Source organism: Pempheris klunzingeri, chromosome 22 (genome assembly GCF_042242105.1).
Source record: "Pempheris klunzingeri isolate RE-2024b chromosome 22, fPemKlu1.hap1, whole genome shotgun sequence".
Classification (NCBI taxonomy): domain Eukaryota; kingdom Metazoa; phylum Chordata; class Actinopteri; order Acropomatiformes; family Pempheridae; genus Pempheris; species Pempheris klunzingeri.
Genome location: NC_092033.1, coordinates 5,784,921 through 5,802,169, shown reverse-complemented (window position 1 = coordinate 5,802,169; position 17,249 = coordinate 5,784,921). Strand labels below are relative to the sequence as shown.

Below are 17,249 nucleotides of genomic sequence, written 5' to 3'. Positions count from 1 at the left end.
TTTAATTCTGCCGTGGTGTGTTCTCTACCTGTTCACCTCATTGTCTTGTCTGGTCATTTTCCCGTCCTTTCACAAAGCCTCTAGGGGTAGATTTAGGTTTCTTGGCTGGGGGGCGAGAGGCAACAGTGGCAGTTAATTCAACCAGTATTTTACACGCCAGCAGCTCACTATCTCATCCCTCGTCCGCCCCCTCGTCGGGTGAGCGCACGGCTCCTAATGCAATCATCGATATCAGGAGAGGGAATAGCAAGCGCCGTGCGGGCCCAGAGGGGAGGGAAATCGGCCATTCATGTTATGTTAATGCGAGCGGTGATAGGGGGAGATAAGGTCCCGCTGGGGGACACTGGTCCTCTTAGCTCGGGTGATCAACACGCTGCAGCTGTGAGGGAGAAGAGGTGGTGGCAGGGGAACGTGTGTTAGAGACTTGTCTAAGTGTGTCTGTGTTCGCAGGAGTGGCTGTTAATTGGCAGTTGGGGTTTCAACAATAGAGCACTAATTAGGGTTTGGGAAAACGTGTGCAAGTCTCATGTCTAATGCATAGGAATCCGTCTCCATATGGCCAGATAAATGGCCTGGAAAGTAACAGCGAGCATCTAATGAGGAACAACTGCATCTAAAACAAATTAGTTGTCAACTATGGACGATAAAAGGAAAACTTTACTGAAGGAATACATGTATGAAGAATCATAAGCATTTGTATAATTAATAATCAGGAGCTTAATTAATTCAAACATGGGCACCCACTGGCCTACATACACAAAACATTGAATTACAGTGCAAGAAGCAGCCTCTTATTGATATCACTGAAGACATTTGGCAACTTTTAAACTTGTAATACGATCTTTTAATAGCCCATACTATTATAAACATTATAATCCATTGTAGCTGTATACAGCATGAAGTCAAGTTCTATAGGATCTGTTGGGATGTATTCTGCTCTTGTGTGAATGGGCCTACTGTAGCTTTCGCCTGCTAGCCGTGCCAGCGACTTGGCTCATTGTCAGGCACTGGTGCATTACAAGGTTTTCTCTCTGCTTATCGGTGGACTGTGAAAGTCACCTAACTGGATTAGCCCTCAGCTCGCCAGCCAGGATGAGACGGGCCCAGCAGGATGCCTCTGCTGCCTCTCTTTGAGCGTGTGTGCGAGATAGAGGGAGAGGACGGAGTACAAAGAGAATGAAAATGCGATCTGTGTCCGTCCTTTCTGTTTTTGCCCGACATGCACTTCATTTCCCGCCCACACTAAGGAGGGGTGCAGGGCATTTGAGGCCAGAGTTGTTATTTCGAGACAGCTCATTCTGCTGTGCGAAGCACTTGAATTTCATATTTAAAAGTTGTGTTATAGAGTATATGCAGACTGTTCAAAGTTTGATTCGATGTTGTTGAGACAGCAATCCAAACAATTCTTCAATTGTTCCAGTGTCGCCGATTTGATTCTTTTTAGCCGTGCTAGCATGGCTCAAGGGATGGCAACGTTGGTCCAGACTGAACAACACCAACTGGATAGGTTATAACATTGAACACACTGAACACTGAAACGGCTAGTTTGGTAAATATACCTGCTGGATGCAGCCACTGTGACGTCACCCACTGGTTTGTGGACCGCCGTTTGAAGCTTCGCTTTACAGGCGCCGTCATCTTGGTTTCATGGACGTCGCCATCTTGGTTTTTTGGAACTAAAAGTGACATTTGTTCCAAAAAGACCACATCTGTTTGGTTCGTCACAACATAGTTCTGCCCCAAAGCAATACCCTGACTTCTGTCCTTTTTACTCTAATGCTGTATTCAATTACACTTAAAACTAGTTGAGACCATAAACTCATTAAGAAAGTGTCTACTGAGGTAATTAATCTAGTGAGAAGAAGGGACTTCTTTTCACCACCAGAGTTGCCACCTGCTGGTCATGAGAACGAATGCATGTTTAAGGCACTTGTGCACTGGCTTCACTTTCCAGAGCTGGAAGCTACGTCCACATCTTCTACACCGTCAGTCAGTGGCTGAACATCAGCATGTAAACATTGCCTTTGTGAACACGTTAGCATGCTAGCTCAAAACACCACCGTGGCTAATTACATCCTCATGTAGCAGTCAGCAGAAGGCTGTAGTCAGTAGGTCTGCATTTTATATTCTCTTCCCGTCTGTCTGTGTCTGCTTTTCTACTTTAAGCTCAACACTTTTGCTTTAGTGTCATTTCAGAGTTGACAGCGCGGCCGTTGACTTGTTTTCATGCACTAGCATTAGCATAGCAGTCATGCTAAATAACATCACCACCAAACAACTCGTTACTTAGCATCCACCAAGCAGTTACACGTGTGTCACATAATTGCTATTTCTGTATATTTTGTGCTTTAAATGATACTATATACAGTAGCCTATTGCACAGTGCCTTTGACATTTACCAGCACTCAGCAACTCTCAGTTTTCACCTTGCTAATAATGGTCTCAGTCCGGCCCTGTCACAACTGGGAGATTTATGACAACCAGCTTGGCAGTTATAAGTCTGAGGTTGTTCGTTTTTTTGTTGTAACCCGTCACTATTTTGCTGACAGTACAGTATCGGGGCTAAAACATGTCAGAAAGAATCCACGATATGCAACACTGAATATGTTACCCAGCAGCGTAGGAGCTGTGTGTGGATGCACTTGTTGTTGGGCATGTTACACACACACACACACACACACACTGGGTTTGGGGATTTGGTTCAGTAATGTAAGCTTTATATATGCTTTTCTCTCCCTCCGTCTTTCAAGCTTGAACTTTTGAAGCACTTTCTCCAGTGCCCGATGTCGAGCGCTTGACATTTTTGACACTGTTTGGAATCTCTATTCCCTTTAGCAGCACCTTGGATGCAGCTGTTTACAATGACACCCAGCCATCTCTCCTGCCCCCCTTTCATCTCAGTGTGTGCTCTCTCCCTCCGTCTCTCCTCTTGTACAGTGAAAGGTTCTTCGTCAAGCTGAATAAGAGCGGGTTGCCAAAGTCGCCAGAAAAGACAGAAAGACAATGCACGCTGTTTGTGGTGAGTAGTGAACATGACTCTGTGTTTACAGAGTTGATTGGGAGCAATTTAAAGCTGTTTAAAGCTGACTGTAGTCATGTTCCATTAGAGTTAGACTGACAACTAAAAGCTAAGTCAGCACTCTGCAGCTTGTTTACAATGATTGAATTCGATGCTAAAGTGTGTTTCCCTGTTTTGTCAGGATTTGGGGAGCAGTGATCTACGAAAAGACGTCTACATCGTTGTACACATCATAAGAATAGGTGGGTTGCAACGTTGCTTCTTTATTCTACTGAGCACTAAATGTCTTTTAAGTCTCTGGGGCTTTAGTAGCAGAACTGTTATGACTCTGGATGTTGCTGTGTGTGTGTGTGTGTGTGTGTGTGTGTGTGTGTGCAGGGAGAATGGGAGCAGGAGAGAAGAAGAATCTGTGTAACGTACAGTACAGGCGGCCGTTTGGCTGTGCTGTCGTCAGCATCGCTGATCTCCTCACTGCTGACTCCAAGGATGACCATCTGCTCAAGGTTTATGCGTAAGTCACTGAACTGAACAAGTATAACTCAACTAATGCCTTTGTTTCAAACACTGAACCACGCTATACTTTACTTTTTATTGTTTAGTTACACCACCAGCTAATAACATGACTTGAATTAAGTTGTAGCTTGTAGATGAGGCTGAAGACGGATATCGGTTGTGGAAAATATGAGGTTGGTATTTATAATAAAAATGAGTTAGAACTGCAAAGTAATCAGGTTAAAGTCATCTTATTCTACAGTACAATTAAAGGAGACATTTCTGAACAAAAATGCACCTTTTTCAGTGGCAGTGAAGGACTTTGTGGTCCAACCTAGTCTACACGATGCCCTGAGGGATAGAAAAGGCTGCCATTGACACAGTAGTCTGACCTAAATTATAGCTGGATCAGACTGACTGACCAAATACACTTAGCTCAGAAGGAAAACAACAACCTCTTTCCCTATACCTGCAGTAACACCAGAGAGGTTTTAGTCGGATTAGCATTAAAAGTTCTGAGCTGAATGTTTTCAGAATTAGGTCCAGACAAGACGTCATAGTAAATACTGTAAGAACATGTTTTTACCTGACCTGCCCTAGATAAATGTTAAAAAACTTACAATAAATAGCAGGTCTCCATTGCATTAACAGTGACGCTTATTTAACAGCACCTGTGATATTGAATTTGTGGTTTATGTTACAGTGAATCATACACTGTATGTTACATATGCTAACACTGCAAGCAAGCAGTTAAGTGTGGACAGAATAGCGTTGGTGAAAACAAATTTGAAACAGAAAGCCTGTGTTACAAACTGGGGTTGTGGAGGTTTAAAGGTGTGGGAATTCGCCCGAATGCAAAGATGCTTTTGTTGCATCATAGGAAATTTAGGATCCAACATTTCAGAGCCTAATGTTCAAATATTATGTTTCCCTCTGCTGCATTGATTTTGACTGTTCTTTCAGTAATCTGTCCTCTTGTGAGTTCCCCTACTTTATCAAAGTGAAATACTAAGTAGCTTGAGTGCTCCTTAAAGTATGAATGTAAAGTTAAGATGATTTTCTCATCTTTCTGTCTCAGATGTAACACAGAGAGCGAGTGGTACCAGATTCATGAGAACATCATCAAAAAGGCGAATTCCAGGTACAACCTGTCGGGATCTAACACTGGTAAGAACCACAGTTTTTTTTTTTTAATAATTTGGCTTCCTCACATCTACACATCTTAGTCCGAGACATTAAACAAGGGGATTTAGTAATGCTACAAGTTGGCTTCTTCATCGGTGTGTGATTTGGTTTTAAACAGATTCACTGGATGCACTTTTTGTTTTGTTTCATGTTTTTGAAATCGGGGAACAATTTCCAAAGCTGTTAATTCGGAGGTGCTGTCATAATCAGGCTTATTTCTTTTCACAAAACCTCCATTATGCTGTGGTGACAAACTTAGCAGCTCAGTTGCATCATCGGTTTCTTACCGTGCAATGGTCGGACTCTGGTCAGGCTGAGTAGCGTTTATGTGGGAGTTAAGTTCCTCTTTAGGCGAGCAGATCAGTCATCACATGGATGCGTTTGCAGGAAGCCTACGGTTGCAAATGCATTCAGATGACTTTTATAAATAGCCGCAGTCGCATCATGCTGAACAACAGCATCAGCAGTTTCCCATAGCAACAGGTTGGCGGAGAATCAGAACATTCAGTCCTTCAAATGTCAAAGAAATGTCATGTGATATATGAAGAGGTTTGAGAGATCCATATTTTGTTTCTATAAATCATAGAATTATACAGAACCTTATAGATGCAGCCGTTGGAGGAATCAAAAATGATGATAGCCCGAGATGAACTTCTGATTACAATACAACATTAAGCAATTAGCAACATTTCATCACAAGTTTGTCTTAAAGCATTATCTAATTCTTTTATGAGATGTTGCTGCAAACTTGCTGCAGGCTGTTCTCTTCATAATGAAAATATTCATTTAGCATGTTAACGGAGTTTGTTGTCTTCTTAAGTCTCCCTCATGCACTCTGAGAGAAACACTAAAGCCTGCTGCATAGAAAGGGTTGATAATTGTTTGAGGAGAAACGGGAGAAGAGATTATAGGAATGTCAAGAATCTGCGAGAACGATCTACTGACTCAGCTCCTGTTTCCACCTTCCCTCAGAAGACCAATAATTACTTGAGAAGAAGCGACACAATGGAGGGACTTGAAGTTATCATGAATAATCGCGCACAAGCGTGAAGGATTCCAGGAATGAAGCTGAATGACACAAAAGCCATTAAACACAGTCTGCGTTATCCGAGCAGCATCTTTACACCACTGTGGTTCAGAAGCGTACTGCAGCATCCAGCTACATTTCTATGTGACGGCGCTGCTGTTGAATAGATGCGTAGCTGCTTTGCATAGCGGAGCTGATAAGTGCAACAAAAGCCTAAATTAGTTTCTAATAAAACATAAAAGCAGGGGAATGACACTAAACTGCGTCTATTACACAACCACTTAACACTGAACTCCAGCAAAATCTTAATCAAGTTCTTCTATCGGCTTTATTTGCTTCTTAAACTGTTGACTGGCTGTATTATCTGATAACACACAGCTATGGATGTGATTTAATTCCAGATGAAGCGTACAGATAACATGGTGCATTGTTGATGCTAAACTTCCAAGACCTTTGGCGGGCGTGAGGTTTTTTCGGTGTTTCCAGCCTGATGGATGACAGGGACATCAATCTTTATGATAAACAGTCTGCAATCAAAAACAATTAATTACACTGATCAGGAAGACAAGAGTTACTGGCAGAGGCGCAGCATGTGGCCTTAGTTCTCAGTATGCTCTCCAAATATATCCAACAAATAAGTGTATGCTTCGGGCTTTTTTATTTGTCAGAGTTAGCACACACACTGGCACACACATCATAAACACATGTTAGTGAATAATTTTAAAGAGTTACTCCCGCCTTTGGCTGCTGTGTGCAGTTTATCACAAACACTTAGATGTTGGCTATTGAGTAGCTGTCAGCTAGAGACATTGATCCAGCTGAACGCTTGATTTGCCTCAGTGCTTTCTCTTTCAAAGTGCATTAGAGGAGAGCTTTGGGCCTTTTGTCACAATACTCTGGCATGCATAATTCGAGTGGATCTGTTCCAAAATTACATTTCCGCCACTTAACTGAATTTGACATTGATCTTCGGAAGAAAAAAGCTTTAATTACAAAAGTAGAGGTGATCATTTCATTTTTTTAGATAATAAGCAGTGAGTATTGGGTTATATGTGTATTATTATTCATTATAATTTCACTCACTTCAACAGTTTTACTTTCCAAGGACTCTTTAGCTTCTATCTTTTTAATTACATGTCTCTCAAACACACACACACACACACACACACACTCTGCTCTTATTTAAAAAGCACTGGTGATAGTAGTGACGCAATTTGCGACAGCCAGATATCATGTCCACATTTATGAGGATCCATATTCACAACACTTAGATTGCTTTTTTAAATCGCTCTACCTTAACTGTCCCCCGCTCGCTCTGCGTTCAGAATGCACAACATCACTTACAGCACATTTTTACTGGGTACATCCACATCTGAACAGTCAATTCCTCGCAAAGGGAAATTTTTCTGCTGCAGAGCAACATTACAGAACAGATAACACTCGGGTTGTTCGCCTAGGCTCAACACCGCATGTCCAAACTGGGGAGAATATTTCATCTTTAGGAAGCAGGTCAGTGTCTCCTCTCTAGTTTGTCCATGAAAAAACGTCCATGCAGGAGTTATGGAGCACCATGCATAATTTAAAGACCACAATTTATTACACTTAGTGTCAGGAGGGCAATTAAAATAAATGTGCAGTAGAGTGAGATAACGTAATGTGCATTTGCTTGTAAATGTGCATGTGTTTGTACTGTATATGTGTGTACTGTGCTATCTTTGTAGGAGTGCGCGTGCATCCTGGTGTGCGTCTGAAGTTGTCTCGCTGTGTGGCTCTGCTTTTAAACAGACCTGGCAGTGGGCCAGAAGTCTCTTATTAGCAGCCAATTAGCAGGGGAGAGATGAATGCACTGCCCTCAAAGTATAAAGAATGCTGGGCTGTTTGGGTAATAAAAAGGCAGAGAGACAGTCTATGTGGAGAGACAGTTATTTTGTTCACATTTCATTTTTATTTGTGCGGTGTGTGGTTTTCAGGGTCATCAGGGCTTTTTGGATAATCGAATTCGAAAGACAAGAGAGGGAGTCGATGAGGGGAGGTGGTGATTTTGTTTACATGTAGCCTGGTAATCCATGAAAGGGATTTCATAAGAATCTGGCTCTGCATGAGTCAGGTCAGGTAGATAATTCGGCTCCCACCTCCATGCCAGCGTAGGCAGCGACAGAAGAGGCTGCGACAACTCTACTGTTTTGTTTTTCAGTTTTTATTTTCCTCTGTTTGGTTGAGTTTTTGTGAAGAGGCAGGCCGGGTGGGCTGAGGGCAGCAAAGGTTGAGGGTGTTTTTGTCTGCGTCAGCAGCATCTACCAGGCAGAATAGTAATGAAGCTGGTTTGCCTAATTGTAGCCCTGCAGTAGCTTTTAGAGCCTGTCTGTGTGTGTGTTCGTTTATGTGTGTATAAATGCCAAAGGCTTGATCCACATTAAAGGACAGACAGATTAGGCTCGGGTAGAAAAAAACATCTCCCCTGAACCTAATGGGACTCTCTTTTCATTTCCCAGCAGGCCTTTGTGCCAGGTTGAACACACTGTTGATGGACTGTGTGTGTCATTTTTGAATTATTTAGACCAGATGATGTTCTGTAGTGTCTCCGTCACCCCTCATGTACTTTGTGTGTATGTTTCTTTGAGTTTGTTTCCTGGTAGAACATCAGAGTTGTGTACTCCCCTACAAAGCTTGATGCAGTTACTATATATTTGACTTTTTGATCAAACCCATTAGGTCACAGAAATGTATAATAGACAAGAAAAGTAAAATTATGCTTTTTGTACGTATGCACTGCATTTTCCCCTTGGAATCCAGTATTGATGGCAAAGTAAAATAGGTAAAATAATCAGCTGAAAAAGGCACAAGGCTTTCCAACAGCTGATACACAATTTGATGGCAAGCCTGAAAACTTTAATCCCTTTTTTCCCTCTAACTTCTCTGCCTTTCGCTGCTCTTTGCTTTCGCAGTGCAGTATATTTTGGCATATTGCTAGCAGGTTTGCAAACAAGTCACGTTGCTTTGTTGACTCCCAGCGACTGAAACTCCATCGCAGCTAATGAACCGTTTCGCCGCTGCCTCCCAACTTTCCCGAAACCATCCACAATAATCATCATCATCAGCATCATCTTTTACACACTCCCTTGCTGTTAAGCTGTTTGTACATCTGCCTCTCTTCGTCATGGACAGGAACACCCACACACACACACACACACACACACATACACACACATCAAGGAGATGCATTTTGAGCTCTAATAATAAGTTGGTGCTTTAATTTAGCTGTACTGACATTCAGAGTTATTGCATAAGGATATTGATTTGAGACGGCAGCGTTCATGCAGGATTTTCTCTTAATAAAAAAGTGCTGCGGATGACTCACAGGCTGTTTGCATTTTTTGCTTATGCATGTGGGGGTGTCTGCTTGCTTTCCGTGCACTTAAGTGTTGCTCTTGGCAGGTATAACTGTAGTTGTCTGGTTTGCAAGCCCATGCGGCTGCAATAAAACTGAAAATATGCCCTTGTGAATAATTTTTTCTGAGCTCACCAATACAAGATTGTTTATAGTGTTGAGAGCAGGGTTATGGTATATTTTGAGTGTTTTATTGACTGGCTTTGGTAAGGGATAAGGGAGGGAGAATCAAGGTTGAAAATCTCATAGCTGTAATATAGGATTGTGGTATTTCACATTTTGAATTTTGTCATTACTCTTCCAAAGGCCTGGCAGTGGCTCTCCAGCTCCTCCACGGAGACATAGAGCAGCTGAGACGAGAATACATGGTTCTCTTCACTCGGGGCGTGTCCATCACCAGGAAACTGGGCTTCTCTGATGTCATCATGCCAGGTAGGACGTCATACACAAGCTCACCTGCACAAGCAATATTTTAACCCACTAATTTCCTTCAGTATTGTTCAGAACTTCTCTAGTCTTTGTGGGTTTGTGATCATTATGGATGTCAGCTGTCCTGTTTCTCATCAACTTTTCTTTAGGTCCGATAGTGGATTAACATGTTATTCCCGTGAATACAAGATCAAGCCCCTACTGAGTTACTTTTACGACTCCTGGCTGGAGAAAATAAATAGAAGAGCCAATGAACAGGAATCCTTACTTCCTGAAATACAAAATATCTTGAGTACTGATCTCATCTTGCACTAGTAACACAATTGTCCAACAAGTGTCAACCAACCAAACTCATCCTAAATTATTTTAATAATCCTGCCCTGTGTCTGTTTTCATTCCTTCCCCTAACCAATACCCTATTAGTTTACTATTTAGATTGGTCCCTCACTCTGTGAGATCCTGCTTCAACAGGAAATGCATCAAATGAAGGAAAATATCATTACACAGAACACTCTTGTAGTAACATCAGCTCATTTGCCAATCAGTTAATCTTGTAACCACTCCGGCACTAACTAATTTAGTTTCCAGATCACCTTACCTGCGTATCTTTGGACTTAGAGAGGAAACAGGACCACCTGAAAGAAAAACAGACCTGGACAGAACAAGTTAGCTCCACAGAGAAAGGCCCTGGTTGCAAGCAATGCTCTGCCCTTACCAAGTCCTTCACCTATTTATTGCCCTTAAATTGCTGTTACTGCTGTTTGAGACATAAAACGTATGATTTCCTGTGCATCAGATGGGTATATGTAGGAAAGACAGCAGGCAGCAGGTGTGAGGACACATAAACTGGGGATGCAGGCGCTCAGTAAAACTAATAAAACACAGATTTCTATGTAAAATCTCAATGAGTCAATGTTTTTGATGCTATAAAATTAAGACCTTATATTAACTTAATACCAGTTTATTCTGTGTATAGTACACATTGCCCTGCCTTATATTATCTACTGTAGTTGCCTTGGCAACACTTGACATCCCTACCTATTGCGTGAGAGTGGTATCTGAATTCCACCTAAGGGTGCCCTCAGAACGATGAAATATTCAGGTCGTTGCAGGTAGATAGGCATCACTTAGATAGCTGCCTCTCTAAATGACACAGTCCCCTGCAGAGGCCCTCAGGCTTAGCTGGATGTGGTCTTGTTGCCTTGGTAACAAATCTACAACCACTTGAATGTAAGATGAAAAGATGCACATGCTTATATTTATCTATACTGTGAAAAGTACTGAAGGATAAAGTTCTATCTGAATTAGCTGTCTGGATCTTTGTCTGTTCAGTCATTTATGAGAGCTGGATGTCGGGGGACTTTTTTTTTCCCCACAGAAGAGCTGTTCCTTTAAATAAGTGAGGTGTGCTGTCTGGTCACACAGATAAAGAGGAACCACAGACTATGGGTCCCCCAGCGCCTCACTAACACAGATTTATGTTCACTGTCTCTTTCTTTGTCTTTGTCTGACTACAAACCCTTACTGCTGAGTGCTCTCACCCTTTCTGCCAGTGTAAGTCTGCCCTTGGGCTGAGGAAATGGTCTCTCCCTCCTTTTCTGTCTCTCTTTTTCTAGATTTGTATCTGACTGGATCTTTCTCCTCATTTTCTCTCTTCAGCTGCTCTAGCCCCACCCTCCCCTCTTCCCTTTTTGCCACTGTACATTAAAAGCGGCCCGTGTGTGTGTGTGTGTGTGTGTGTGTGTGTGTGTGTGTGTGTGTGCAGTATGGGTTTATATAGAAGGCCTCATGTTGCCATGGTTACTGTTGTTAAGTTCAGAAAATCAATGTTGACCCTAGAGATAGAGATATGATGAGCGCACACACACACACACACACACACACACACACACACACACACAGAGGTTACTGTTTTACTGCGTGTCTGACCACAGCTTGGCTGCAAAGGAAACAGGCCTATCCTTTTTTTCTTACCCAGAGCGCTTTGCACCTCTGTGACTTCCCCTACAGGAGGAAACAAATGTGTGCCTGGCTCAGTCATTGTACACTCAGCTGCAATTATAACAAAAAGATGTAGAATATTACTTCCTGGGCTTATTCTCCTCAAGTGTTTTGGCAGATTGCAGCACATATCTCAGACAATCGGTTCATTGTTTGCACACTTAAATTTACCAGGCTAATATCATATGCAGGAAGGGACTGTATTTTATCCATTTTTATTTTGGCTAGTTGAGGGATCACCCTTTAAACCTTGCGGTTACAGGATGAGCTCTCTGAACCCTTAAGTATGTTTTTCTCCATTGTGTACTTCATTCTTCTCATACAGTATAGGAGCCAGATATCCACTTGCATCTGGAAGCCAGCCAGTGATGCTAACTAAATTTAAAAATAAAAAAAAAAATAGCATGATAATAATACGTAGGATTCACAAAATTGGTATACAGGACAGAAACATGAAAAAAAAACTTTCCTTGAATCAATTCCAAGTGAAACATTGTTTAACTTTCACCACTTCAGGCCTCTAATAGTAAAAAGATCGATACTCTTTGGCTGAACTGTTCACAACCAGTACACATATGCAGTAACTTTCTTTTTCGAGGTCACAAGCAAAAAGGTGACTCTTTCCTTATACAAGTGTTTTGTTTAATTTTTAAGCGTGTTCTTCCTTCTGTAGCCCTCACTTGCCTCACAGTTTGATATGACATGAGCGAATACTACAACTATGGCTTTTTCTTGAGAAAATGTGTATGTGCTACACAATCTGCTTACAGCACATACTAAATATTGTGTTCTATGATGATCAGAGGTCATATTTCAGGCTTAGATGTCACGTCAGCAGAAAATATATCATTAAATTCTACAAATATAAGTGCTGTCACTCCTGTCATGAAGCATTACGCTAAAAATTGTCGTCAAGCTGCTGAGAGATCATTAATAATACTCGCTCATATGCATAATCAATGCCTTGTTGCCTCTTTTGCCTTTCTGCTCCTGCAGGAGAAATGAGGAACGACCTTTATATCACACTGGAGAAAGGCGAGTTTGAGAAGGGGGGGAAGAGCGTAGCCAGGAACGTGGAGATCACCGTCTATGTGCTGGACATCGATGGACAGATCCTCAAGGTAAAAACACATTTCTTCTTATTTAGCAAGTAATGTCTCCAGGTTGCAAAAACCGTAACTTGGGAAGATAAATTATTTTAAGGACTAAACACTTTGTTTAAGGGTGCTAAATATCTTATTTAAGTCCTCAGTTAACTCCTCAGTGTTTTTCTTAATGGTTGGTATCTCCTTTTAGAGCAAAACTCTTCATTTAAATATCGCTGACCCAGATGAGAGCTAAGTGTCTCTCCAGTGTGTTGCCCATTTCTGGTGCAGCGCTGTGACAGTCTGCCTCTGTGGTTTCCTGCACTGCCTCGGCCTTGAAGAGAAAATAGACTCAAATATAACTCTGCTGCCGCTGCCACCGCAAGGCACGCAACCCTCTAACACACATAAACACACGCATGTAAGCCATGTCGTTCTCACTTTATTGGAATTTGTGGTGTGTGGGCAGTTTTCAATACAGTCCTATCTTTTCATGTCTGACTGATTTATTGTGTCCTTCAGATCTGCGTGTTACCTCATCCTTCAGTCTGGCCTCTCATTTCCTGATTTCCTGTCTCCACTTCCTGTTCCTTCTTTAGTCCTCCATCTTTAGTCACTCTCTTCCTTCTGTCTTTCAGAGTCACGTGGCTGCCGGTGCTGGCGAACCAGGTGGGGATGAGTACCACTCCTTGGTGCTGTACCACAACAACAGCCCTCGCTGGGCGGAGCAGATCAAGCTGCCCATCCCAGTCGACATGTTTCGAGGCTCGCACGTCCGCTTTGAGTTCCGACACTGCTCCAGTAAGTGGGACCAGGATCGTGGATACCCTTAATCAGTCTAGGAATGATTCAGTGATCACAGATCCGGGCTTTCACACATTTGTCAGGTGTGAATACCTGAAGTGCTGCTTGTCTCTCTGTTGATTGTCCAGGGGAGTTGGAGGCAAAGAGGTGTTGCTTTGGATGGAGAAGAACACAATAAGCATTCACCTCGCAGCCCGCAGCCCTCTAGCCTCAAGCCCAGAGGCTGCTCCCACTCGCAAATAGACAATGTCCAAGTCTATAAGCTTGTTTAAGCATTTTCATAATGAGACTAGTTTGTCCAACTTCTCACCTCCTAATGAGAAAAAAACTTTTATTACGACCAAAATATTGCTCTCACTTTCTCTCACCCTCTTTCTGGGCTGCAGCCAGAAGGTCGAGTCTCTTCTCTAGTAACAAGCTGATATTATTATGCTGTTTGCAGCCAAGCTGGGAGGCTGTGCGGCTGTGTGTAGTAGATATAGTAGCCTTATTACTCCTGGCAGTGCTAGGATTGCTGCCCAAGGGCTGCCTATTAAGAGCCCAATTTAAGCCTGTGGTGACACCAAACTGGGGAGACCATAGCACACTTTCTATTAGGGCTCCTAAACTCAACTCAACCTGCCTGCCATCAGCAGACACTCTCATTTTCAATTAGGCCTAAACAGAAAGCTCATTTCTATGAATATGCTTTTAAATGCTGTCTGGTTTTTACACTCATTATGCAGCAGCAGTAATTGTTAATTTGTCCTGTGTTGCTCCTAAATGGTGCTAAAGGGGACCCCGTTAGAAATCAGCAGTGCAATAGTTTTAAACAGCTGAAACTATTTGCAATAGAATGCATACTTTATTATTAGTAACACTATTGCTTCTATTGGAGCAATGTTTTCTCTTACTGTAAAGAACACAATTTAAAACCCTGAATTCCTAACAAACCTTTAAATTGTAATATATAATAGCACAGTGTATTTGGTTGAGTGGTTTCAAGAGATAACACATCAACCTCTACCTGGTCTGCCAAGCTAAGCTAAGCCTGAGTTTCACACAGTAGCACTTTATCTTTCCTAATCTTGTAGAGCCCAAGGCTATGAGGGTTTATTGATTAGGAAAACCTGCCCGAAAAGAAGCACACGCAACAAAAAGCAACATTTTTTCAGTCTTGAGTGTTGTAAACAATAACTTTCCTGATGTGAAAAGTTAATCACAGCAAAGCAAGATAGAAATAAAATGGCAATGATGCAGCACCAATTTCTAGGTTTAATACAGCGCAAGACACACACAGAGGACTGGTACACACTGCCTGAATGAATCACTGGTGTTGTATTGAAAGGAAGTAGAAACGCTGCTCACTTCCCGCTGTGCGCACATTAGCACTTTATTGCTAAAGCAGCAGTTAATCAGATTGCATGTGTTTGTAACGCAAATTATGCCCGAGTTATCAGAAAGCTTCTTTAATACACAGCAGCCCTCTGGGAAGACAAGTGTTTACACCGCTGAAAGTGTCTCTATCAAATAAAAAAGACCAAAAAACAGCAAAAAAAAAAACTGTTTTAGAAAAACAGGCACACTCACAGCATCCCACTTTAATCAGACACTTGAATGGTAATTTAACAGCATCTAAAAATGCAGTTTTTGCCGGCAGTTGAGGTTGTGTGTACTCTACATAGACTGTAATGCGTATCGTGCCGTATCGTGTGTGTGTACATGGTCAGCAGTGCCTTGTAGCTTGGAATATAAGCAGTGAAGGCTGAACCACTTTTTTCCCTAATTTATTAACTCATATTACATAATCTGAAAAGCTGAACCAGTTTCATAATATCAGTTGTTGGTCTCTTTTTTTTCCTCACAGCTTGTGCTGGTGTATTTTGGACTCAATGTCATGTCCATGTGTTGTTGTTTGACAGCTAAAGACAAGGGAGAGAAGAAACTGTTTGGCTACTCCTTTGTTCCTCTGATGCAGGAGGATGGCAGGACTCTGCCAGATGGCACCCATGAGCTCATTATCCATAAGGTAATACCTGCATGCACTCACCACCAAGACTTCGACTGTGTGCTTTGCAGGATATCTTTGTTTGGCACATGTACACGTGCTTTGACATTGTGCTGCAGACACATTCATGATGGGCAATTATGTTGAATCAATACGATGCAATAACTGTTCTTAATGCATTTCCTTTTATTTTAAGACATTTCTCGGTTGGATCGTTACCATCTTAATAACAGAAGTGATCCGCCTCGTATGATTACTCAGGCTACTTGGTCTTTATCAGTGTGCCATCCTGTCCTCTCTTAAGTCCTTGCATGACACATTTGATGTGATATTTAAAAGACAAAGTGCTTTTTCAAAGCAAAAGATTTCAGCACAAAGAAAGGAGGAAAAAGTCAATTGTGTATTGAGAAATTGCATTATTATAATGATACATAATTGTATTAAGGTGAACCCACTCGCTGTTTTTGCGTCACGCAGGTGTAGTCGACGCTATGTCAGATGGGATTACATACAATATATAATTATGAAACATTTGCTCCAAATGTCACACTGCGGTCATTCTGTTATCGCACTGTTTGGTGCCAGGGGCTGACAAACAGCACACATCACTCCATTACGGACTGACAGGTCAATGAGTAATGTCCACTTGCGTAACGTTATCAAGCTGTGGGGATGAGTTTCACCGGGAGTGAGTGTTAATGTATTTGTTTTCTTGTGAGACAGCTGGTACGTTTCCTTTGAGGCAAATTTAATGAATGTTGTTGCAAGTTTACTCGGTCTCTATCTCTCTATTTAGCACGATCTTTATGTCCCTTTTCTGCATTTTACAGACACTAAGAGACTCACACTCATCTTTTCACACATTTTGGTTTGGAAACATCAAAAGACTAAAGCAAATAAAACGACCAACAACCCCAGTTACAGGCTACCACGAGACCGTCTTGGGTGTAATTCAGAATAATTGCAGACTACATGCTTCTCCTCAGCTGCAGGCGAAGGGTGTGTGCATAAACCTCAGGCTTTGCGGAACACAGAAAGGCATGGAGAGCATTCATACATTTTATTGGAAGTGAAGCAGAACAGTGACCAAAAGTCTAATTATTTATTTTTCTGTTAGCTATAGTCTTCAAAAAAAACCCTCTTTCCATTGTCGTCTTTTCCTGTCAGGTGGCCAGATTTAGTCTTGCCACACACCCTAACCAGACCATGCCAGTTTTAGAGGACAACTCTGGTATGCTTGTGTGTTCCCACTGTTGAGTGGGGAAAAAGGCCCACTCTAATGCCAGATGGAAGTTGCTGAAAAGCTCAATGAAACTGGCATGGCCTAGTTTCTCCTCAGACCCAAAATAGACACAGAAGAATCAGTCCAAACTGTGTGGTAGCTTTGGAGCTCAGACGGCCTCAGCTGTGCATTAAGCCTCCATGTTGAATCCCAAAAACAACAGAGTACTGCGATCGATTATAATATCTTTACATGCCTCAATCATGAATGATATACAGCATAAAACCTTTTTTAACTAACCGAAACAGTAAATGCAGCAGAACTATCAACACTCCTTTCCTTTAAAACTCCTGTGCCAGTTCACTAAATGTGTGCTTTTCTTTTTTCTTCGTTTTTTTCCCCCAGTGCGAGGAGAATACCAGCTTGGCAGACTGTTCGCGTTACCTGAAGCTGCCATTCTCCAAGGCCAACCTCCCGTCCAACAACCAGACTCTAAAAGGCACCAAAGAGTCTTTTTGGATCACCAGCTTTCTCTGCTCCACCAAGCTCACACAAAATGGTAAACTAGACTCAGGGATTGACATTTTGGCCTGCTGAGGTGTTTTGGCTG

At 42.0% G+C, this 17,249-nt stretch overlaps 1 protein-coding gene across 1 annotated transcript in view; it reads left to right on the top strand.

The window, feature by feature from the left end:
- The window catches only part of dock4b (dedicator of cytokinesis 4b), a 105,589-nt gene that overhangs the window by 46,214 nt on the left and 42,126 nt on the right, over positions 1 to 17,249 (top strand). Inside the window, exons 9-17 of the mRNA XM_070853742.1 lie at positions 2,938 to 3,019; positions 3,201 to 3,261; positions 3,398 to 3,530; positions 4,590 to 4,678; positions 9,418 to 9,543; positions 12,538 to 12,662; positions 13,265 to 13,427; positions 15,332 to 15,438; positions 17,045 to 17,198. Coding sequence (XP_070709843.1) covers positions 2,938 to 3,019; positions 3,201 to 3,261; positions 3,398 to 3,530; positions 4,590 to 4,678; positions 9,418 to 9,543; positions 12,538 to 12,662; positions 13,265 to 13,427; positions 15,332 to 15,438; positions 17,045 to 17,198 — 1,040 coding nt within the window. The remainder of the gene's footprint in view (positions 1 to 2,937; positions 3,020 to 3,200; positions 3,262 to 3,397; positions 3,531 to 4,589; positions 4,679 to 9,417; positions 9,544 to 12,537; positions 12,663 to 13,264; positions 13,428 to 15,331; positions 15,439 to 17,044; positions 17,199 to 17,249) is intronic.